Below are 24,229 nucleotides of genomic sequence, written 5' to 3'. Positions count from 1 at the left end.
ATTGTAGATATACATATAGTATATATGTAATATCTTTAAGCAGAAAAAAATCATCATTTCAACTTAAATTATTTTTCTGTTTTATTAAAAAAGAGAATTTATTTTTTCAACATAACTGTTTTTGGATTTAAATAAATTCTGTTTTATGTTACAGTTAAAAAGAAAAGCAAATCTGCCAACATTACAGAAGTGGCTGAAACATCCGATTTATCTACAGTTGGTTTTAACTCAGGTAATAAATTATATGTATGATGTATATATAAAAGGAAAATAATTCATTTAATCATATCAACTCAACTGTTTTTGTATTTAAATAAATTCTGTTTTATATTACAGCACAAAGGACAAGAAAACCTGCCAGCATATCAAAAGGGCATGAAACCTCAGAGTTATCTGTAGCAAGAATTAATTTAGGTAATAAATTTTTTCATGTTATGTTCCATTCTTTGAAAGATTATGAATGAAACAAAAGTATTATTTGGCTGTTGATGTCATAGATTTTGATAATGGCAGCCAACGCATGCAGTTGCATGCATGGCCGATTTAAATGTTTTATTATTCTTGTTGATGCACATTTCTGATGCATCATTGATGAAATCATTCTAAGTGTTCTCTTTGTTGGATGAAGGATATTGCAGTAAGAACAGAAGCCACGATCAAATAATAATTCTCATTACATTACTGCCTGTGATTCAGTGTGTGTGTGCTTATGTAAGTTATGTTACTTTTCTTCATTTAGTTCTCCGAAGTGTTGATACGTGAAGCCACAGATATTAAACCAGAAAATTGCCATATTTGTGAAGGGAAAACTTTGTTTGTGTGGCCTTCTTTTTTTAAAAAAAAAAAAAAAAAAAAGTCAGCTGTTATAATATTGATTACTTGAAGTGATGTAAAATGACAGATAGAAATCAAACATGGTATTAGCAATTTTTTCCCCTTTTTGATGATAGAAGCGAACAAAAATAATTCATAAAAAATAGAGCTCCTTATGTATTTAAGTGAGAACTTAACTATATTTCAATAATTAAATGTGTATTGAATGTTTTTTTTTTTTTTTTTTTTAGTTTAAAATATAAAAAGGCAGTTATTAAAAATTTTTATTGTGGTATTGTAGATATACATATAGTATATATGTAATATCTTTAAGCAGAAAAAAATCATCATTTCAACTTAAATTATTTTTCTGTTTTATTAAAAAAGAGAATTTATTTTTTCAACATAACTGTTTTTGGATTTAAATAAATTCTGTTTTATGTTACAGTTAAAAAGAAAAGCAAATCTGCCAACATTACAGAAGTGGCTGAAACATCCGATTTATCTACAGTTGGTTTTAACTCAGGTAATAAATTATATGTATGATGTATATATAAAAGGAAAATAATTCATTTAATCATATCAACTCAACTGTTTTTGTATTTAAATAAATTCTGTTTTATATTACAGCACAAAGGACAAGAAAACCTGCCAGCATATCAAAAGGGCATGAAACCTCAGAGTTATCTGTAGCAAGAATTAATTTAGGTAATAAATTTTTTCATGTTATGTTCCATTCTTTGAAAGATTATGAATGAAACAAAAGTATTATTTGGCTGTTGATGTCATAGATTTTGATAATGGCAGCCAACGCATGCAGTTGCATGCATGGCCGATTTAAATGTTTTATTATTCTTGTTGATGCACATTTCTGATGCATCATTGATGAAATCATTCTAAGTGTTCTCTTTGTTGGATGAAGGATATTGCAGTAAGAACAGAAGCCATGATCGAATAATTATTCCCATGACATTACTGCCTGTGATTCAGTGTGTATGTGCTTATGTAAGTTATGCTACTTTTCTTCATTTAGTTCTCCTAAGTGTTGATACATGAAGCCACAGATATTAAACCAGGAAATTGCCATATTTGTGAAGGGAAAACTTTGTTTGATTGGTCTTCTTTGGAAAAAAAAAAAAAAAAAGGGAGTTAGCTGTTATAATATTGATGACTTCAAGTGATGTAAAATGACAGATAGAAATCAAACATGGTATTAGCAATTTTTTCCCCTTTTTGATGATAGAAGCGAACAAAAATAATTCATAAAAAATAGAGCTCCTTATGTATTTAAGTGAGAACTTAACTATATTTCAATAATTAAATGTGTATTGAATGGTGTAATGTTTTGGCATGAATTCAAATGAAAATAGTTCTCCCCTCCCCCCCCCTTTTTTTCGTAGCTCATTTTGCTTAAAATTTGTCACACTTTAGATATTTCTGTGTTGTTGTTTTTTTTTTTTTTTTTAGTTTAAAATATAAAAAGGCAGTTATTAAAAATTTTTATTGTGGTATTGTACATATACATATAGTATATATGTAATATCTTTAAGAAGGAAAAAAAAATCATCATTTCAACTTAATTTATTTTTCTGTTTTATTAAAAAAGAGAATTTATTTTTTCAACATAACTGTTTTTGGATTTAAATAAATTCTGTTTTATGTTACAGTTAAAAAGAAAAGCAAATCTGCCAACATTACAGAAGTGGCTGAAACATCCGATTTATCTACAGTTGGTTTTAACTCAGGTAATAAACTATATGTGTGATGTATATATAAAAGGAAAAATAATTCATTTAATCATATCAACTCAACTGTTTTTGTATTTAAATAAATTCTGTTTTATATTACAGCACAAAGGAAAAGAAAACCTGCCAGCATATCAAAAGGGCATGAAACCTCAGAGTTATCTGTAGCAAGAATTAATTTAGGTAATATTTTTTTTCGTTTTATGTTCCATTCTTTGTAAGATTATGAATGAAACAAAAGTATTATTTGGGTGTTGATGTCATGGATGTTGATAATGGCAGCCAAGGCATGTAGTTGTATGCATGGCCGATTTAAATGCTTTATTATTCTTGTTGATGCATCATTGATAAACTCATTCTAAGTGTGCTCTTTCTTGTATGAACGAGTAAGAACAGAAGCCAAGATCGAATATGATGTACCCAAGATTCAGATTTGGTTCAGAGTGATATAGCTTCAGTTAAGATTTGCCCCCATTGACTGACTAAGTTTTAGTTCCCAAATTTAAAATTTCTGAAGTTTGAAATATTATATTAGTGCATGTGTCCTTAGCATTGTGCAAGAATATATGACACTGATTAATTTTCTAATGTTGCAATTTATGTTGATTTATTTTAACCTTGCAGCACGCGCGTATGCGCAAAATTTACAAGAAATTCAGTTTTTAATGCACATTTTTCGCATATTGAAACTGTCTGAAGATCATTTCTATTGCTCCTTTCTACTCTTCCCCACGTCATGGAATGTGCCAATAGGAAGTCATTTGACTTTTTTTTAACTGGACTTTTGTTCTACGTGGCAGCTTTTTCACAAAATTTACGATACGTGCTTGGTCGTGTTTTAAAATTCGGAAAATATTTTTTTTCTCAAATATTTTGTAATTTTGTGTTATTAATTGTCATGTATTATTTTAATTTGAATACATTTGCCTGTGTAAATTTTATATCAGTTTTCAATCGCAAAAAAATATGTGCAACCAGTTGATTTTGCTCATATTCTTCAAGAATTATCTGCTGAAGAAAAGGAAGACAAGGAAGCCTTTGGATGGGAGAACAATAGTGATTTCAATTCCTTATTTTCTTTTATTTCTATTTTTTAGAAATAAATAAAAACATTAAATTTAGTTTAAAGTGCATTTTTGTAACCAGTAAGAAGTAAATTTCCTTGCAGAAGTAATGCTACACTTACTTTTTTTCCTACCAAGGTGTTTTCCTTTTTGTCTTTACTTGTTGTTGATGAATATTAAAATTAGCTTCGATTTTAAAATATAATTATTAAATAATAAATTTAAAATTTTCTGTGATGAAATACATCATTGCATTTCCATCTCACTAACATAAGAACTTAAAAATAATTTACTTATAGTTGAATGTGATAATGATTTATATTTTGCAATAATAAGATTAATATTTTATTTCTTAGCAAATTTATTATCAATATTCACTCATTTCTGTCGATTTTTCATTCCAAAAAAGATAAAAAAACGGATGTCGTAAAAAATACTACGCGCGCGTGCTCATGTAAAATTGCCAAGCGCTCGTACTGGAAGGTTAAATTGTAACTCTTTTTAGGAAAAATAGCCAAATTAAAATTGAGAGTTAAGGGAATAGTATGAACTCAAGCTAGTATGTTTGTTTAAACCTTTTTTATCTTGCATTATATATATATGTGTGTTGAAATTTATCTGAATATTAGTTGAAGAATGCACAATATAACTTGAGACCTTCTCATTTGGAAAATTTATATCTGTAAAAGAATATACTTTGTTCTGTACTTTATATATATATATATAATAAGGCTTATGAAAGTGTATAAAGGTCTCCTTAAGTTTCGCTGTATTTATATAATTGAAAATTTTTGTTAATTTGTACTCATTATATATTATGTAGGAATGGTATAAATGTCCTCTACTATATTGGAATTGCTTCTCAGTAATACTCAGGTGGAATGTACTAATAAAATTTTTCAGTATATCTAAGTTCATTGAGCAGTATGATACCAATTCTTCTTAGGGTAATAATTCTGCATGAACATACTGTTTTATTTTCCATAAGTGTATTATAAATGGAAATTTTTTAATTTAATCTAGTAAGGAACAAAAAGGGAAATAAACATGCATAAGATGTACCATGTAATTTGGTAAAATAAGTTTTGTAGTTATTAAAAGTGTTCCTTCGTTCAAAAATATAACTACAAATACATATAGGGCATTTATTTTCAGAAATGTGAAAAACTTTTACATGTTCCTTTTTGAAATAGCATCCATTAGTATAAACAAACCTGCTTCACTCTTGACATTCCTGGTTACCACTAAAAGTTGCTGACTATATCTTTAGCTTTTAGTATATGCAGAGACTCCAATACTACAGTTACTCCAAATTTTCCATGAAAAATGCTTAAAACTACAAATTTAATGAAAGGGGACAAGGAAAATAGTATATAAAGCTGAACCAACTGCTTCTTCTGGTGATTGGCAAATCTCATGATATCATGTGCTAAGTTAATGGCTAAGTTAATTCACGTGACTATTTGTAGGTCAGCAACTTACCATTCCAAACTTTTCAGTGAAGGTTTTTTATTTAGGGGAGGGGGTGTCACACGCATTTCTTATGAGTTGTGATTAACTTGGAAATTTTTCAAGCTTGTGATTTATATCACCTTAGAATAAGAAGCTAAAATTATCAAACCAAGCCTCATATTCTACAGAATTTCTGTGCTTTAAAGCATCTAAAGTTTCTGTAGAATTATGCACTAGCGAAAAATTTAACTATGTGACTTATGCAAGTTTCGCATAATTTACATAATTCAATTTACATAAATTAAATTATATAAATTATGCAAGACTTCTCAGTGCAGCATAGTTTAAAATTTGATTGTGTTTAATAGTTTAAAATTTGACTGTGTGTAAATGTTTTTAAAGGCATTGCTGTAAAATCCAAAGAGATACCGAATTTTTTCATAAAAGGCAATGAAGCATATGATATAAAAGTCAAATGCTTTTTGATTTGATTTTCATTTGAACGCAACATTGCAATTTCAGTTTACGATCATTTTAAAGCTTTTAAATGCAAAGTATCTGAATTCTGTCTTTAATCTCCCCCCCGCCCTAAAGAAAAAGAAAGAAAGAAAAGGCACTACATTCAAAGGCAACCTCAGAGAAAATATTTTCCATTATTTTAAAAAATAATAATAATAAAACCCCCAAATAATTGGCTTGTGTTTCAATGAAATTAGGTGCTTTTCTGACAGGTAAATCTGTCAATAATTAAATTATTACTATTTTAGGTGGTGTATACTTACATAAATATTAAATATTAATAGATTTTGGAGACATTTTTGCTTAGTAGAAATAAAAATATTTCATTTACTAAATGAGCTGTGATGAAAAAGTTTCAAAATTGGGTCCAAATGTACAAAGTAAACTAAGCAGGACAAGGTTGCTTGGCACAGATTGACACTGGATCATGCCATGCATCCAAACTGAGACGTAACATCGTAGCTCAATTCACTTGCATAGAGGGAAGCTTTGAGTGAATATTTGAAGTATCTTGTCACGGCATCTGCCCTGAAAGAAAATTTATGTCAAATTTTAAAGTTATCTGAGTTAAGACTTGTACACGGTTGCAGACACATATAGTAAGCGTTTATGAGCCATGTGCGAGTGGTTCAAATGTTTCTAAGACGAACAAAAAAGTATAAGAACTTATAATTGTCCCAATTGAGTTGTAACCAGCAAAACTGAGAAAAGCATCAAAGCTATTCATTCAGCTTTGTTGAAAAATCATCAAGTCATCCTCCATGAAAATATCTGAATAGCTGAACATCAGTTATAGTCCAATATAATCCATTCAATTTTTATCGCCCTGTTTTTTTTGTTTTGTTCATCATATTGGTATATATAGTTCATCATATTAGAATGAAACAATAAAATTATCTCATAAAAATTAGTTTTAATGAACAATAACATTTCAATTTTAGTTTTCTCTCATAACTTTTTATTCAACAATCACTCAATGGATACTGGAAATTTATGCACACTGATGCTGCTATAAAGCAGAATTTTTAAATCAGGTCAGCAGCAAGGGTGTTTGTTTAAGCAGGCAGTTGGACTTCATTTAAGTAGTTCTTGGAAGCAGCAATTAAATATAGGAACATTTTTCTCTGAATTACAAATTATGTTTTATTTATGTAGGGAACCAACCATACTAACTGTCTAGGATTTCAAAAAATGCTAGAGATGATGCTGCTTATAGCCAGCTACCGTGTCTCATCATGATGATTGCTTAAAATCTGTTGATTTTTGGATATATTATAAGCATGAAGTAAAACTTTTCAATTAATGGATTATGTGAAGAAATGCTAATTGAAGATGATGTAACTGAAGTCTTCTGTTTCAGTGACAATGTCCCAATTATCAGTAGTTTAACAGCCAAAAATATCTGTAGAAAACCAAAAGGAAGGCAGTATTACCATTTTGACTTAAAATCACATTTTAATTTCATGATGTGGTTCAACAAATACACTCTTTTTGCATCATGGCCCTTTTGTGTGTTTGTGTCTTTTTGGGGGAATTAAATTGGTGACACATGGCAACAAGGAAATATACCCCACCCCAAAAAATGTGTTTTTGGGGGGAAGGGGTTACTAATTTTAAATTTGACATTGCCATGTTTATGCGCATATTGTTTTATATTTTTTAAGTAAATGAAAGTTTTTTCTGTTAATTATTTAAGGATTTTCTTTTACTATGTCATTTAATGCAGAATTGAATATGGGAAATGAAAACTGGAATGAAGAACATCCTATGGGTCCAGAGTATGATAATGAGGTGGTGAAAGAAACAAAATCTAAAGAGGGGTCCCTTATTCCATATGTTGTGCTTGAAAATTACAGAAAAAATCAAAGTATGTATATCAGTATAACTATCTCTATTGTGTTTCTATGAAAACCCCATTGCTGTAGCATGTCCCAATAAGTTTGCAGTAAAATGATGATTATGACTGCAATATCTTTCCCCAATTATATTCAAGAAAAAGTGTGCTTTCTGACATATGTGTGTCACTTTATTCATGAACTGACATAAGTTCTAAATATTTGATTTGCATTAATAATTTATCTGTTTGCTCCTTGGACTTTCAGAGAATTCTTATAACAAATGGGATAGATTTCAAAATTCATTTATTTAGGTATATTCTCAGTATTTTATATTTGTTCATACATATTAATGTTGTGCATCCATACACTAAAAAATAGTACAGGAAAATAGTATGTGATAGATATTTTTGTGGGCTGTCAGGTCGTTTATAACTCTCTGAAACACCACTCCATATACACCAGAAGAAATTAATAATGTATTGTAATAATCAGATACAAACAGCGCAGTAATTAACCTTAAAGAGCTTAGGCAAAATGCAGGTGTAAAGCATCTCTTCTTAGTGTGCAAGAAATAGTGAAAATCACTTGTGAAGTCTTATGTTCTGCACATAGCGATCAGCAAAATTGACAGTTCCGTTATTAGAAACAATAGCACATAAAAAAAATAAATGTTATCACAAATACAAAACATATAATGTAGTAAAAGAATTTAAATGTCTACAGATATATACATACAGCAACATCTAATTAAAATAAACTGTCTGGCACAGATGCTGAATATTCGACAGCAGTTAAATATTGTTGCACTGTACAGGTTGGTGGATTTAGAGTAATTGTGATATCACTTGATGAAGACTTAAAACACAATTTACACAGGACAGTGGTTTAAAAACTACAGTAAACATGCTGAAACAATTAGCAACACAGCCTTCAGGTTGTAACGGTAAAAGCAGCTTCACTGCAAAGCACTAAAAATGGATAAAGACATGAAGAAGGTGACAGAGAGGTTAGTGAAAACGAAAAAATTTCGATTGATAAGTTAGTCGGTATTCTCGACACAGCAATTACGGGACTTGAACAGCGGAACTTTGTAACTGAACAAGAAATTATGTCTGTTTATAGAATTAAAGAGAAAGTATTATCACATAAAACGAAGCAACTTAAACAACTTACATTGAAAGAAATGTTTAATAAAGTAAACAAATAAATATTAAGCATCTATAATCCGGAATCGCCTAAGTCCCGACGAGTCTGGATTAACGACGTTTGACTGTATTTAATAGACATTCCATTGCATCAGAGAGGAGGCTCAGACCCAAGCAGCATTAGCTGCTCATACACAAGTTATGTCATTCTCCAGGTCCAAAAATCCAAATGTCGACCTTTTTCATAATCAAACATTTAACTTTTTCATAATCAAACATTTAACAAATGTTTGATTATGAAAACGTTAGGCTAAGTTCAGGCTTGACAGCTCCATTATGAGTCCCTGCCATGCCTGAACGGACCACTGTATAAAGGATGGTTCTAGTCCTATGAAAGCAGCAAATCTCCCCCATGATAGCCTCTCCTAAAATATAGACACAGCCAGCGACCACCTTGATAGGATTTATAATAGACAAAAATTTATTTAAAAATAATAAAGAAACTGCTTTAATTGAAGAAAAAAATTAGATGTAAAAATTTTAATTATTTACTGGATCCTTTGGGCTGGTGCTGTAAGACTAAATATTTAACATATTGTTCAGTTTTAATTAGGAGCAAACAAAAATCTCTTTTGAAACTATTCAGTTGGTGTCTCTATTTGGTCATAATACACTGCCCTCCAAAAGTTAAGGAACAACATGTTTTTCAAAGCTCACATTTACAGAAATGTCAGTAACGTTTAAATTCACAGCTCATATGCATGATAGTAATGAATTTTAAGAAAATATATGCAGAAACAATAGCTATCACTACTTTATAGAAATGAATACTTATATAGGAGTTGGAGAAGAAATGTAAAAATTGTAATTTTTGTTCATGACTGTTGGTCTTCAGTTGTTATTACAGTTTCGTGGACAATATTTAGGAGAGTCTATCAATGTCCAGGAGAAGTCTGCCTGATTCATTGAGGTAGCGGACGATCAGACGGATAGAAATGGAGTTGGAGAAGAAATGTAAAAATTGTAATTTTTGTTCATGACTGTTGGTCTTCAGTTGTTATTACAGTTTCGTGGACAATATTTAGGAGAGTCTATCAATGTCCAGGAGAAGTCTGCCTGATTCATTGAGGTAGCGGACGATCAGACGGATAGAAATGGGGATGTCACAAGCTGATGCCATCCCAATGTCTCTCGTAATGTGGGCCACCGACTATGGAATCAGTTTGAATCCGAAGTTTCTGTCTCTAGAAGACGTGTTCCAGGCAGACCTCGAGTTACAACACCTGTGGGAGACCGTTATTTAGCTCGAAGGAGGAGTCTCTTCTATTCTGAACCTCCTTCACTGCAAACACTTCCCATAACATCCTCACTACTTCTTTGCAACTGTATATAATTAAAAGTCCCATGACATCGCTGCCTGTGATTCAGTGTGCATGCTTATGTAAGTTATGGCTACTTTTCTTCATTTAGTTCTCCGAAGTGATGATAAGTGAAGCCACAGATATTAAACCAGAAAATTATCGTAATTGTGAAGGGAGGACTTTGTTTGTGTGGCCTTCTTAAAAAAAAATGTCAGCAATATAGATGACTTAAAGTGATGTAAAAGGACAGATAGAAATCAAATATGGTATTAGCAATTTTTTTTCTTTTTGATGATAGAAGCAAATAAAAATAATTCATAAAAAAACTGCTTATGTATTTATGTGAGAATTTACTATATTTCAATAATTCAACGTGTATTGAATGTTGTAAAAATTTGGCAAGAATTCAAATGAAAATAGTTCTCCCCCCCCTTTTTTTTTTCTTTTTGTAGTTCATTTTGCTTAAAATTTGTCACACTTTAGTTTTTTTTTTTTAGTTAAAAATATGAAAAGGCAGTTATTAAAAAATGTATTTTGTGATTGTAGATATGTAATATCTTTAAGAAGAAAAATAAATTTCACCATTTCAACTTAAATTATTTTTGTATTTTATTAAAAAGGAAAATTAATTTTTGTAACATTTCAACTTAACTGTTTTTAGATTTATATAAATTCTGCTTTACGTTCCAGTAAAAAAAAAAAGCAAATCTGCCGACATTACAGAAGCGGATGAAATATCAGGTGTATCTAGAGCTGGTTTTAACTCAGGTAATAAATTATATGTATGATGTATGTATAAAAAGAAAAGTAATTCATTCCATCATATCAACTCAACTGTTTTTGTATTTAAATAAATTCTGTTTTATGTTACAGCACAAAAGAAAAACAAACCTGCCAGCATATCAAAAGGGAATGAAACATCAGATTTATCTGTAGGAAGTATTAATTCGGGTAATAAATTGTTCATCATATTGGTATATATAGTTCATCATATTAGAATGAAACTGAATAAAATTAACTCATAAAAATTAGTTTTAATGAACAATAACATTTCAATTTTAGTTTTCTCTCATAACTTTTTATTCAACAATCACTCAATTTATACTGGAAATTTATGCACACTGATGCTGCTATAAAGCAGAATTTTTAAATCAGGTCAGCAGCAAGGGTGTTTGTTTAAGCAGGCAGTTGGACTTCATTTAGGTTGTTCTTGGAAGCAGCAATTGAATATAGGAACATTTTTCTCTGAAATACAAATTATGTTTTATTTATGTAGGGAACCAACCATACTAACTGTCTAGGATTTCAAAAAATGCTAGAGATGATGCTGCTTATAGCCAGCTGCCGTGTCTCATCATGATGATTGCTTAAAATCTGTTGATTTTTGGATATATTATAAGCATGAAGTAAAACTTTTCAATTAATGGATTATGTGAAGAAATGCTAAATGAAGATGATGAAGTCTTCTATTTCAGTGACAATGTCCCAATTATCAGTAGTTTAACAGCCAAAAATATCTGTAGGAAACCTAAAAGGAAGGCAGTATTACCATTTTGACTTAAAGTCACATTTTAATTTCATGATGTGGTTCAACAAATACACTCTTTTTGCATCATGCCTCTTTTGTGTGTTTGTGTCTTTTGGGGGGGGGATTAAATTGGTGACACCTGGCGACAAGGAAATATACCCCACCTCAAAAAATGTTTTTTTTTGGGGGGGGAGAGGTTACTAATTTTAAATTTGACATTGCCATGTTTATGCACATATTGTTTTATATTTTTTAAGTAATTGAAAGTTTTTTCTGTTAATTATTTAAGGATTTTCTCTTACTATGTCATTTAATGCAGAAATGAATATGGGAAATGAAAACTGGAATGAAGAACATCCTACGGGTCTAGAGTATGATAATGAGGTGGTGAAAGAAACAAAATCTAAAGAGGGGTCCCTTATTCCATATGTTGTGCTTGAAAATTACAGAAAAAATCAAAGTATGTATATCAGTATAACTATCTCTATTGTGTTTCTGTGAAAACCCCATTGCCGTAGCATGTCCCAATAAGTTTGCAGTAAAATGATGATTATGACTGCAATAACTTTCCCCAATTATATTCAAGAAAAAGTGTGCTTTCTGACATATGTGTGTCACTTTAGTCATGAACTGACACAAGTTCTAAATATTTGATTTGCATTAATAATTTATCTGTTTGCTCCTTGGACTTTCAGAGAATTCTTATAACAAATGGGATAGATTTCAAAATTCATTTACTTAGGTATATTCTCAGTATTTTATATTTGTTCATACATATTAATGTTGTGCATCCATACACTAAAAAATAGTACAGGAAAGTAGTATGTGATAGATATTTTTGTGGGCTGTCAGGTCGTTTATAACTCTCTGAAAGACCACTCCATATACACCAGACGAAATTAATAATGTATTGTAATAATCAGGTACAAACAGCGCAGTAATTAACCTTAAAGAGCTTAGGCAAAATGCAGGTGTAAAGCATCTCTTCTTAGTGTGCAAGAAATAGTGAAAATCACTTGTGAAGTCTTATGTTCTGCACATAGCGATCAGCAAAATTGACAGTTCCGTTATTAGAAACAATAGCACATAAAAAAAATAAATGTTATCACAAATACAAAACATATAATGTAGTAAAAGAATTTAAATGTCTACAGATATATACATACAGCAACATCTAATTAAAATAAACTGTCTGGCACAGATGCTGAATATTCGACAGCAGTTAAATATTGTTGCACTGTACAGGTTGGTGGATTTAGAGTAATTGTGATATCACTTGATGAAGACTTAAAACACAATTTACACAGGACAGTGGTCTAAAAACTACAGTAAACATGCTGAAACAATTAGGAACACAGCCTTCAGGTTGTAACGCTAAAGCACTAAAATACAACTCCCAACTTGGTCTTTACTGCCAGGCTAATCTCTGAATTCAAGTTACTACTACACTACACTCTCTGCATACATGCAGGGTATATATAACTTTACGTTCAAGAATATTCTCGAGGGAACCTCTAAGAATGCATTCTAGAATGTTCTTGCTCCGTCTATGGCATACCCTACTTTTCTGGGAAGCTAGCTACCTTACCTCAGCTGGGCATTTCACAACAGTATTATAATTATATGACCAAATATACTTGCCAAATTAAATATTTGTAAAAAAAAAGTTATATGAATTGCATACAATGTACCAAAAATGTATCACTTATTAATTTCAGTATCATTTTAAGCAATTGTTTTCCCCTTTATCACGCAAGCAGTTAAAATGAAAAGTTTTTAATCAGCTCATATGTGTTTCCTATAAAAACCCAGAAGTTTCCATTGAGTTTTAATGACTTCAAATTTGTTGCGATAACAAAATTTAGATTTTATTCCATAATTAAAGTATGTTTAATTAATAGATATGCAGAGAATTTAAATGCTTTTATCTGAACCTCCTTTTTTAGGCCATTTACTTCTGTAGTATTTAAAAACATTCACCGACTCTTCATACAAAGGATGTGTTGTAAATTGTTTTATGCATTAATGTCAGCAATATTTTGCATAGAATTTGACTAAAAAAATTTCGCATCTTACAGCAAGATCATAGAGTACTAGCTTACAATTGAGCATGATACTTGCTGTTTGCCTGATCTGATATCTGTTATGTTCCTGTAATAAAGCTTTGTTTATATGCCTTAGAATGCACCTTGTTTTACACAATGAAGAATAATTTCTTTATTTATTTTTACCGTGAAGGAAACTAATAAAATATTGTCTTTAGCGTTAGCAACCCTGTACCCCCTTTTCCCCAAAAAAAAGTGTAAATGTCTAAACCAAACTGCCTAAAAAGCATCCCGTCTCAAATTCATTACTTTGTTTGCATGACGTTTTTTTGGATTTTTTGGTTTTTTTGGTATGTGAAGAAAAAAAAATTTTTTTTTTTGCTATAAAATTGACAGATAAAGACATAATTGAAATTTGAGATTAAGATGTTATATATATATAATTCAATGTAGAATTTTCATGCTTACTGGTAATAGAATGTACAGACAGAAGGCGGGAGTAAATAAACTGGGATTGAATTCATGATTGAGGCAAGTTAATTTTTTTTTAAAATTCAGTTGATGTGATGTAAAAGCTTTATTGATGAGTGTCAGCAATATTTTGCACATAATTTAATTAAAATAAATTTTCCATCTGTCAGTAGGGTAACTGAATATCTAACTTAAAGTCAAGATGCGTATTCAGTGTATGGCTTATCTGATATCCATCCTATTCATTAACTATAATTTTGTTTATATGTTTTTCAAAACCTCAGTCAAAAAAAGTGGATAATTGAATATGAGTTTAAGATGTAAGGTATATATTTCAGTTGTAGGAGCTTTAGTCTGCTTTGGAAAGAAACTGAAAATGAATGTATGATTGAGATTAGTAATTTAAAAAAAAAAATATTTTTAATTATAAAGTTTTTCAAAAATATGTTTGTGATTTGTAAGTTTTATTGGGAAATGAAATTTATTACAAAAGAAAAAGCAGATTTGTATGAAATGTGTGTAGTATATTAAAAGTTATCAAAGATCTTATAAAGCTCATTACCAATAGTACAGTTGTGTTCCTGTGACTACAAGTATTCCTGCAACTATACCAATAGTACAGTTGTGTTCCTGTGACTACAAGTATTGTAACAACAAATGTGATATAGGATGTTAATTTAATTATCATCATTATCAATAACTGGCATATTATGCAAGTAAGACTTTCCAACATGTTTAATGAAGTAATAATGTATTCAGTATATAATGTATTGCTATGCTAAATAATGTTAGGCTTGCTGTATTCAGGGGGTATACTATACTCTCTCACACCTATGAAATTATATAATTCTGATATTTTAGCTTATTCTGCTAAAAGAAAAAAAAGAAAGAAAAAGAAATTCACATCCTGCTATTTGCATCTCTTTTTAAAAAATAGTATAAATAACAATTTTTTATTTACAACAGGCTCGTAATTTTCAAACACTTGAAGAATTTTTTACTCATTCATATCACCACATTTTTAGTTTTTATTATTATAGGTTAGCTGAGGATGGGGATGATTCTCCCCCCCCCAAAAAAAAAAATTCAGATAAACTGTGATTTTTTTCTAATTTTGGTTCAATGTGAATTATTTAAAATTTTACCATGTCAACTAAAACTAACACAGGGCCATTTAATGGTTTTAGTAAGAATTGATATTTCCTTTGTTATCAATTATACATATATATATATATATATATATATATATATATATATATATATTTTTTTTTTTTTTTTTTTTTTTTTTTTGAAATGAGCTTTCAAAAATTAGGCCATAGAAGGTTAAGGTCATAGAATATTGGTGGTTTAATCTCAAACTGCCTGTATGATTGGTTTTTGTAGCTTCACCAGTGTCTAATGTGACTGTGCACCAGTTGCCGTTAGAAAGTCCTCCATGAAGCCATTCTTCCCTTTAGACAGATAGACTGCATGCTTTGCCAAGTTGCGTAAACGTAACTTAGTTGTTCACATTGACCAATTTATGTACCATTTTTTGAAATCTTTGTGGGAAACTCATAGAGATTACACTTAAATTCTATTTTAAAGGTTTTGAACTCTTTTAAAGAATAAAAGTATTTTGTGCGATCTAATGGTTTTAAGCAGTGATTCTCAACTGGTGGTACGCAAGAGAAAAATAGGTGGCACACAAAGAAACAAAGTATTTTTAACTGTTAAATTCAAAAATGAAATGCCCAAATGTCCTGTTAAAGCTTTTTCTCTAACACATAAATTTATTCAATCTGAGCTTTATTCAAGACCTATAGCCGCTCATAGACTTTAGCAAAATAGACATTGTTTATATTGGACATTTATTTATTTTATTTCAAATAGACATTTTTTTTTTTACTCCCTAGGCGATGTTTGGTTATGTCCTGGGGGGATGTCACACATGGTTCTTATGAGTTGTGATATCGTCGAGATAAGTAAGAGAGTTGACCTTTAATCCATTCTGGACCTTTAATCCATTCATCAATCCATGGAAAGTGGCTGGTGCCATCTTAATCCAGAAGGCATCCTTATGAATCTATAGACTCCTAACTGACATACAAAGGCAGTTTGTGTCTTTGTCTGGAAGGTACATCTTAACTTGGTGATACTCTGACTTTAAGTCTATGGTAGAGATGTATCTAGTTTGCTTTGCAGTATGAAGAAGTTCATCCATGCGAGGCACCGGGTATGGATCAGACTTAGTCACAGAATTCAGTTTCCTGTAGTCAATATATAATCGAAAGTCACCGTTCGGCTTGGGAACTAAAACAGTGGGTTCTACGTAGGGCAAATCGCACTCTTCGATTATGACAGATGCAAGAAGTACATGGATTTCTTTCTTGAAAATCCCCTTTCTTGCTGGAGATAAACTGTAAGGGGTTGTAGCCACTGGAGATGAATCACCAGTATCGATTCGGTGTTCGATGTAAGGAGAGAACATGGTTTCGTATTTTTCTAATAAAGCATTCAATCGTTTTCACTGCTCTCCAGTTAGATTTTCACCTTTGTCTGGACATAGTAGGCAATGATTTTTTGACATGTCACAGGATTGGACTTGAACTCTTTCAACAAATGGAAAACATTTATTTGGATTGTCACCAAAAAAACCACTTTTGCTCTTTAATATTTAAAACTACTCCAGCTTCCTTTAAGAAGTTTTCTCCCAGCAGTATTCGATTACCTTTAGCATCAGGAAAAGCTATCAGTGTCAAAGGGAAGGTTCGTCCTCCAAGGCCAAGTTTCACACAAGTTGCGTAAACGTCTTTCGTTGTTTGGCTGCCGTCAGTAAGACCAACAGTGCAAGAGGATTTCTCGAACTTTATCCCATCTTCTTTCAAGATATGTTACAGTTTTTTGCTAGCGATTGAACGACTTGCGCCACTATTCGCACAAGCTGTGCCATATATTCCATTGATGAAGATACTTATCACTACAGTTGTCTTAAAGTTGCTTAACTTTTGTATACAAATATTGTCAAAAAGAACTGAGGTTGAACTCGTGGAGTGTTGACAATCTGGGCATTTTGATTTAATAAATCCAACTTTGCCACAACCATAGCATGAGAGGATCAGTTTATCTACTACATTAGTATATGTCTTCTTCACTGGCGTGGATTTTGGGATAACATAAGCAGCTATAATTAGCTGCTTCAAGTCATCAAATTTTGTAATATTTAATTCTTTAAGCCATTTCAAAATAACTGGCAGTTCAAAGTAGAAATCACGCTGAGTACTTTCTGCTTTCTTCCGATGTAGAGCGAAGAGATGTCGGAATTTATCAGCGGTGAGCTTATATCTCTTTAGAACAATCTTCATCTTTTGGTAATTTCTTGATTCCTCTTCTGGCTCACGAGCAATCAATTTTCCAATTTCCAACCCAAGTTTCTTCTGGAACCTTTAAAAACTTCAGTTGTCTCTCAAAAAGATTTAGGAACAAGGCAATGTTATCCTTAGGATCATATTTAGGTAAAATTCTCTCAAGACCCAATTGGTTTTTTTCAACTTCACCAACAGGACCTGTGAAGTCTCAAGCATTCCAATTCATAAGTTCACTCTTCTACTTTTTCTTTGGCTAATTCTTGAGCAATACGTTCTAATACAGTTTGTTTCTGTTTCTCAAGTATTTCTTCTATTATATTAATTAATATATTTTTCACTAATTCATCATCATAATTATTGGGTTTTCTTATGAGTTCTTTTAATTGCATCACTTTTAGATTGTCTGCCACGATTAACTCCAATTCAAGGGCAAGGAGTTTTAGATCCTCTTTTCTCCCCCTATCCAAAAGGGACATTTTGCCTTTACACACTGTCATAAAGTCTCGGTTAAAGTTCATACTATGATTGTTAAAACTTAAGATTCTAATTTTATACTTTTTTGAATTTTAAATGTATTTAAATTCGTCCTTCAGTCCTTAGATATCATTGATGTTGATAGTGTTAAGCATTTAGGGTCATACAAAAGAAATCAACTTTGCAATAACTGGAAATAAACAGTATTCGTTCACAATACTTACAATTCACACATTTGTCAAAATTTGGTATCAATTAAAATTCTAATACTACAAATAATCAAATATTATTCAATAGTTTTAAGTCAAGATTACTTATCTTAATTATACACATTGGGGTAGATGTTAGCAATGCACCTCTGGGGTAAGAAGATCCATTCCTTTCTTAAAAGACAACAAAATGACTATTCACAACATCTATATGAAGTATCTTGAAACAAAAGTAAATTTGACGCGTTCTGAAATTCTATACTGCTGCCGTGAGTTGGGTGCTAATTTCCTTGTATTAATCCTTAAAAAAAAATCAATCAGGAGTTAGTTTTAAATGTTTTATTACCACCTAACATTAACATACAGAAAAGGTGTGTTCAGCTGAGTATTTTCTCTATGTTATCGGTAGAGGGCATTGGCGATGATATTCATTTGTTACAAACTGAATTAAACTGTTATCTCATAAAAATAGTTTTAATGAAAGATAACATTTTAGTTTTACTTTTCTCTCGGAACTTTATATCCAACAATCACCGAATGGATACTGGAAATTTATGCACACTGATGCTGCTATAAAGCAGCATTTTTAAAATCAGGGCAGCACTAAGGCTGTCCTAGAATTCTCGAATTATTTTATAAAACCTGGTGTGTGGAGCATTGCAGGGTCATGAGAAGACCCTGTAGATATTTTTTTAAATGGCTATGGTGCTGATTTTTGAAGGACTCTATTTAAGTGGTTCTCACAAGCAGCAATTAAATAAAAGAACCTTTTTCTTTAAATTACAAATTTATGTAGGGTGTCAACCAGTCTAGGATGCCAAAAGTGAGTTGAGCCTGTTTATAGCCAGCTGTCATGTTTCATCCTGATGATAGTTTCAAATCTGTTGATTTTTGTATGTATTATAAGCATAAAGTAAAATGTTAAAACTTTTCAATTAATGGATTATGTGAAGAAATGCTAAATGAAGATGATGTAATTGAAGTCTTTTATTTCAGTGACAATGTCCCAATTATCAGTAGTTTAACAGCCATAAATATCTGTAGGAAACCGAAAAGGAAGGCAGTATTACCATTTTGACTTGGTCACATTTTAATTTCATGATGTGGTTCAACAAATACACTCTTTTTGCATCATGCCTCTTTTGTGTCTTTGTGTCTTTTTGGGGGGGGAGGATTAAATTGGTGACACCTGGCAACAAGGAAATATACCCCACCCCAAAAAATGTTTTTTTTTTGGGGGGGAGAGGTTACTAATTTTAAATTTTACATTGCCATGTTTATGCACATATTGTTTTATATTTTTAAAGTAATTGAAAGTTTTTTCTGTTAATTATTTAAGGATTTTCTTTTACTATGTCATTTAATGCAGAATTGAATATGGGAAATGAAAACTGGAATGAAGAACATCCTATGGGTCTAGAGTATGATAATGAGGTGGTGAAAGAAACAAAATCTAAAGAGGGGTCCCTTATTCCATATGTTGTGCTTGAAAATTACAGAAAAAATCAAAGTATGTATATCAGTATAACTATCTCTATTGCGTTTCTATGAAAACCCCATTGCCGTAGCATGTCCCAATAGGTTTGCAGTAAAATGATGATTATTCATTGTGCGGGCGCAATGAATTGGCAGTTGATCTGTCAGCACTATCCTTATCTTCAGGGCAGATGTTTTTATTTTATTTGGCTTATAATTCCTTACTAAATGTAGTATTTCATCTCGATGTACTCCGTCTTTGATATGATTTAAATCAAATTCCTTGTCATTATAATTCGCTTCCGATAGTGAAGAAAGTGACACAGAGGTTATTGAAAACGAAAAAATTTCGATTGTCAGTATTCTCGACACAGCAATTATAGGACTTCAACAGCGGAACTTTGTAACTGAACAAGAAATTATGTCTGTTTATAGAATTAAAGAGAAAGTATTATCACATAAAATGAAGCAACTTAAACAACTTACATTGAAAGAAATGTTTAATAAAGTAAACAAATAAATATTAAGCTTTTTTTTTTTTTTTTTTTTTTTTTTTTTTTTTGTAAATTTTGATACCTTTTAGATCATAATTGTTCTTTATTTCATAAATTACGGTTTCATATTTTTAATTTTATAATTTCTGCATGCCATCTTACCAGATTTAAACTGATGATCTATAATCCGGAATCGCCAAAGTCTCGACGAGTCCAGATTAACGACAATGATTTACATTTCATTCTTTATGATGCTTCTTCATCGCTTTAAATGATGTAGTTTGTGTAGCTTATGACAAATGTTAAGGAAACAACTAAGTAATCTGTATGAAATACTGAAGAGAGGATCTGCAAGTTTTATTTTATTTACTTAGTCAATTTTGAAATTTAGCTTTTGTGGTCTTTTCTTGCCTAGTGAAAACGGAGCTGTTTTCAAATCCATAAAGTCGTAATGGAAGATGGTACTTATACATTAGCCTGTCACCGTGAGATTATCACTTGCCAGCGTAATTTAGTGCCAGTTATAGTTAAGCATGGCATAACGACACATTCATAGTATCTGTGCTTTCGTTTGATGTTACCCCAAGATTCCATCATTCCCTATAGCCACACTTTGTTTTTATAAACAAGGCTATAAATGAACTGTCGTTGCTGTATTTCTTTCTTACATTAATGTATCAATGGACACCATATGATCAGCTGCATATCGCTGACAAAATAATAAAAATTGGAATAATTATTTCCTGGAGGTTTGCATTGATAATATTCTAAATTATTTCCAGTAAAATCGGAGAAATGGATGAAAACCTTAAAAAGCAGGCTGAATAATAATTGTTTATTAAATGTGGAGAATTCTTTCTGATTGGCATATTTTTGATGGAATCTCCACAAACTTTCATGGTTTGAAGGTATCTCACTTTTGCCATTGGTGCTATAATATGTAAGTAGGTAGAAAATATGCTTTTTATTTCCAGCCAGTAGTGATGCTGCATCTGCATACATATAATTTTTTTCCATTATTACAAAAGTTATGTTGAATTAAAAAAATTGTTTCCTAAATATTTCAGTTATTATGTGGGAATTGTGATCAAATTAACCATCCCATGGCAGTTCTAGATACAGACACCTGTAAACTTGATCCTAAATGAACATTTATTTTGAAATTATGCATGCTACGTAAGTAACTTTAAGGAAAAACATGTCATTCCATCTTTGAAACTGTAATTCTTTTGGAGATAATTAAATTTTATAGTGGTGAGTTTGACGACTATCATGCTTCTAGTGTTAAATGGTCTAACTAAAATGGTTAAATGGTCATTATGCCTAGTAACGAAATTAATTAAATATGTTTTACTTTAGTGTTAAATTTAAGATTTGGATCATTATTTTAGCATCTTTTTTAATTGCAAATGTGTATTTGTAATATGACTATGGTTTCCCAAAAAATATTTTAATGGGAAAACATCGTTTTATTTTTAGACTAGAAAGCTATTAAAAGATGTTCTCAGTTAAAAGGCAAGTGCAGGTGGTTTCTTAATAAGATCTTATTTATTTCAGAATTGAATGTGGATAACAGTTCCTGCAAAGAAGATGTACTTGGTAATCAGTCACTGAAAAAATCGAGATTCAAAAAAGGACATGTTTTGTTTGCTGACCATGTTACTAAATCAAGTTCAAGGAAAAGTGTAATTTCTAACACTGGTGAAAATTTTAAATGTGTAAATGATGTTGCTAAAGTATCTGCTAATGCCTTGGCCAAATCTTGGAAATCTGAAGGATTTAAGAAACATCTTTGGCATGGTATAGTACCTGTTTGTTCTTTGAGTAGATCACCACAGACCTCTTCAAGATCGACACTAGGCTTTGCACCAGTTAGTGCAATGTCTCCTGTTCCTAGACTGCTCCGCCCTTTGTCTCCCCAAACTTGCTAAATTTTCCCAACTTGAAATCCTGCTGCCCAATGTGGCTGTACTGGTTTCTCTTGCACTGGCTCTGGATTTCCTACAGCAAATCTGACAAAAGTGTAGTACCCATTTAGTCTTTTAGGTTTCCACAGAATTGCTACATATTGCGTGTTATTTTACATATTACATTTATTTGTAACAAACCTGAAAAGTATGCTTAAAGAATTAATTTTTTTTTTTTTTTTTTTTTTTTTTTTTTGTGTGTGTGTGTGTGTGTGTGTTTGAATCAGTCGCACAATTCTTAGAGTGAACCTGAAAAATGTGTATGTAGGTGAACTTTGCTTTTTATAAATAAAATTGTTTTTATATTTCAAAGTTTTGTTGTCCTGTTATTTACAATGCTTATCTCTGAGTTGTTTTTCGGTGCTACAGAAATTCCATGCATGTAATCATTCTTATTTATATTTTCCAGAGGCAAGCACATTTCCTGCATATGTATCAATTTTTCATTTTATTTTGCCTAGAATTTTTTTTTTTATCTGTTATTTTGTTCTGACTATGTAAAATAAATTCCTGTGAAAAAAAATGACCAGTTATGAAACATTTACAAAAATATGATTTCTTAAATTGTGTAAAGGTCTGCTCCTTATTTCCTTATGTGATGTTTAACTTGGTTTATAATTTTAATGAATATTTTATGTAAAGGAAATGTATCTCTTCTTATTGTTTTGAGGATATCCCAAAAATGATAAACGTACTAAAAATTAGGGGTCATAAACCTGTGGCCTGTCAAACATTTTCGATAAGTTAAAAATGAAATTGTTCATACGACTGTATCAAATCTTTGCTTTTCTTTAATTTTCCCTATAGAGAATTTTGCAAGATGTCAGTTATTTATCTCACCCGACTCAGTTTTTATTGAGGGTCAATATATTTGAAGCATTCCACCATGTTGACCTTCACTAAAACAAACACAAAAGAAACTACTTTGGGTTCCTTTCTCATACCTTTATGTGCATCTTGTTAAAAAATGTAGAGTGGTGAGGTTGAAAATGAAAGGAATTTTATTTTTCCTAATGTTACAATCAGTTCATTAAGGAACTGGTGTATGTAAACTTCGTGATTGGTTGGAGATAGCAGTTTTGGCTACTTAATTTATGCTAGGTTATTTCTACTGATTTCAGACCCTGTAATTCAAAAGCATTTCTGGTCTTTGAAGGAGGGCACAATGGCAAGGCATGATAACAAAAACGAAAAGCTGACAAAAATTATTTTTTTCCTTCCAGGAAAAGTTGGAACACCAAAGTAAGACAGTTTGCCTTATTTGCAACGAGAATATAACATCAAGAACCATTATGATACTAAGCACAATGTGAAATATTTTGCATTGGAAGGACATTTTTGAAGAAATGAAGTCAGTGAATCAAAATCAAAACTAAATTCTTAACAGTCTTTTTTCTTCAGGGTGAACAAAGAGTCTGAAAACAGTGTTCATGTTAGCTACTTCCTAGCAGAAAAATAGAACTTGGAAAACCTTTTGTCGAGTTTGTAAAGGAATGTCTTCAGTGTTCAACTGATGTGGTTTGTCCATAACAGTTAATCGAACATTAGCTTGTCTGGTGTGACAGTAACGAGTTGTTTAGCGGATCTGGCAGCAGATATATTCAATAAGTTAAAATCCAAATGCAAGGACTTTGTGTTTTATATTGTAGAGATTGATGATTCAACAGATGCTGCACTAGCAGGCGCTTTTATTCAGGCCGTTGATAGAAACGTTATGATTGTAGAGGAATTAGCCAGTCTTGTTGCAGCATGGAGATACAATTAAAGGTAGATTAGAAGCACTTTTAGCTAGCCATCAGAAAAGCATCAGTTTCAATCCTGCTGAATCCCTTTGTATGGTTTTTGATGCAAATGCCAAAATGTTTGTGGTTAAGAAGAGAATTAGGTATTGATTGAAGTGCATAGAAAAGGAAAGTAATAATTGCATCTTTCCTACCCGAAATCTACCATTCTGGATACATATAAGATGAATTCAAAATTTTGTCTGAGAAAGCAAAATTAGTACTACCGTCTTTCACAAACATTCCTGTAAAGTAGAATTCTCTGTTTCTGCAGGTACCACACCAATATACAGAATCTACATCAATGCTGAACAAAGCATTCGCTGCAAATATAAATAGTTCAATCTAAAATCAGAAATCTGTTGACAAAAACACAATTACAGAAACTTATTAATTTTTATTTTTTTATATATTATGTCTTAATTTAAATGTAGACCTATGGTGCATTACAGTTGCGCAATAATAAAATTAAATTGTATTTATTTTCTATAATGCATTAA

At 31.1% G+C, this 24,229-nt stretch overlaps 1 protein-coding gene across 9 annotated transcripts in view; it reads left to right on the top strand.

The window, feature by feature from the left end:
• Positions 1-22,498, top strand: part of LOC118196646 (uncharacterized) — a 109,326-nt gene extending 86,828 nt beyond the window's left edge. For 4 of the 9 annotated variants that reach the window (XM_085822762.1, XM_085822767.1, XM_085822761.1 and 1 more), the window contains 12 exons: positions 155-232; positions 337-414; positions 1,262-1,339; positions 1,444-1,521; positions 2,481-2,558; positions 2,664-2,741; positions 7,320-7,460; positions 10,628-10,705; positions 10,811-10,888; positions 11,785-11,925; positions 19,381-19,521; positions 21,539-22,498. In XM_085822762.1, the coding sequence (XP_085678888.1) occupies positions 155-232; positions 337-414; positions 1,262-1,339; positions 1,444-1,521; positions 2,481-2,558; positions 2,664-2,741; positions 7,320-7,460; positions 10,628-10,705; positions 10,811-10,888; positions 11,785-11,925; positions 19,381-19,521; positions 21,539-21,912 (1,421 nt within the window). In that variant the 3' untranslated portion in view covers positions 21,913-22,498. The remainder of the gene's footprint in view (positions 1-154; positions 233-336; positions 415-1,261; positions 1,340-1,443; positions 1,522-2,480; positions 2,559-2,663; positions 2,742-7,319; positions 7,461-10,627; positions 10,706-10,810; positions 10,889-11,784; positions 11,926-19,380; positions 19,522-21,538) is intronic. The other 5 variants (XM_085822764.1, XM_085822763.1, XM_085822766.1 and 2 more) reach the window with 5 other exon arrangements.
• The last annotated feature ends 1,731 nt before the right edge of the window (positions 22,499-24,229 follow it).

The sequence above is a fragment of the Stegodyphus dumicola genome, chromosome 8 (assembly GCF_044657685.1).
Source record: "Stegodyphus dumicola isolate Sdum_Otavi_A_Nest chromosome 8, ASM4465768v1".
NCBI classification, from domain to species: domain Eukaryota; kingdom Metazoa; phylum Arthropoda; class Arachnida; order Araneae; family Eresidae; genus Stegodyphus; species Stegodyphus dumicola.
Note: the sequence above shows the minus strand (reverse complement) of the source record. Positions and strands in the feature narration are given on the sequence as shown.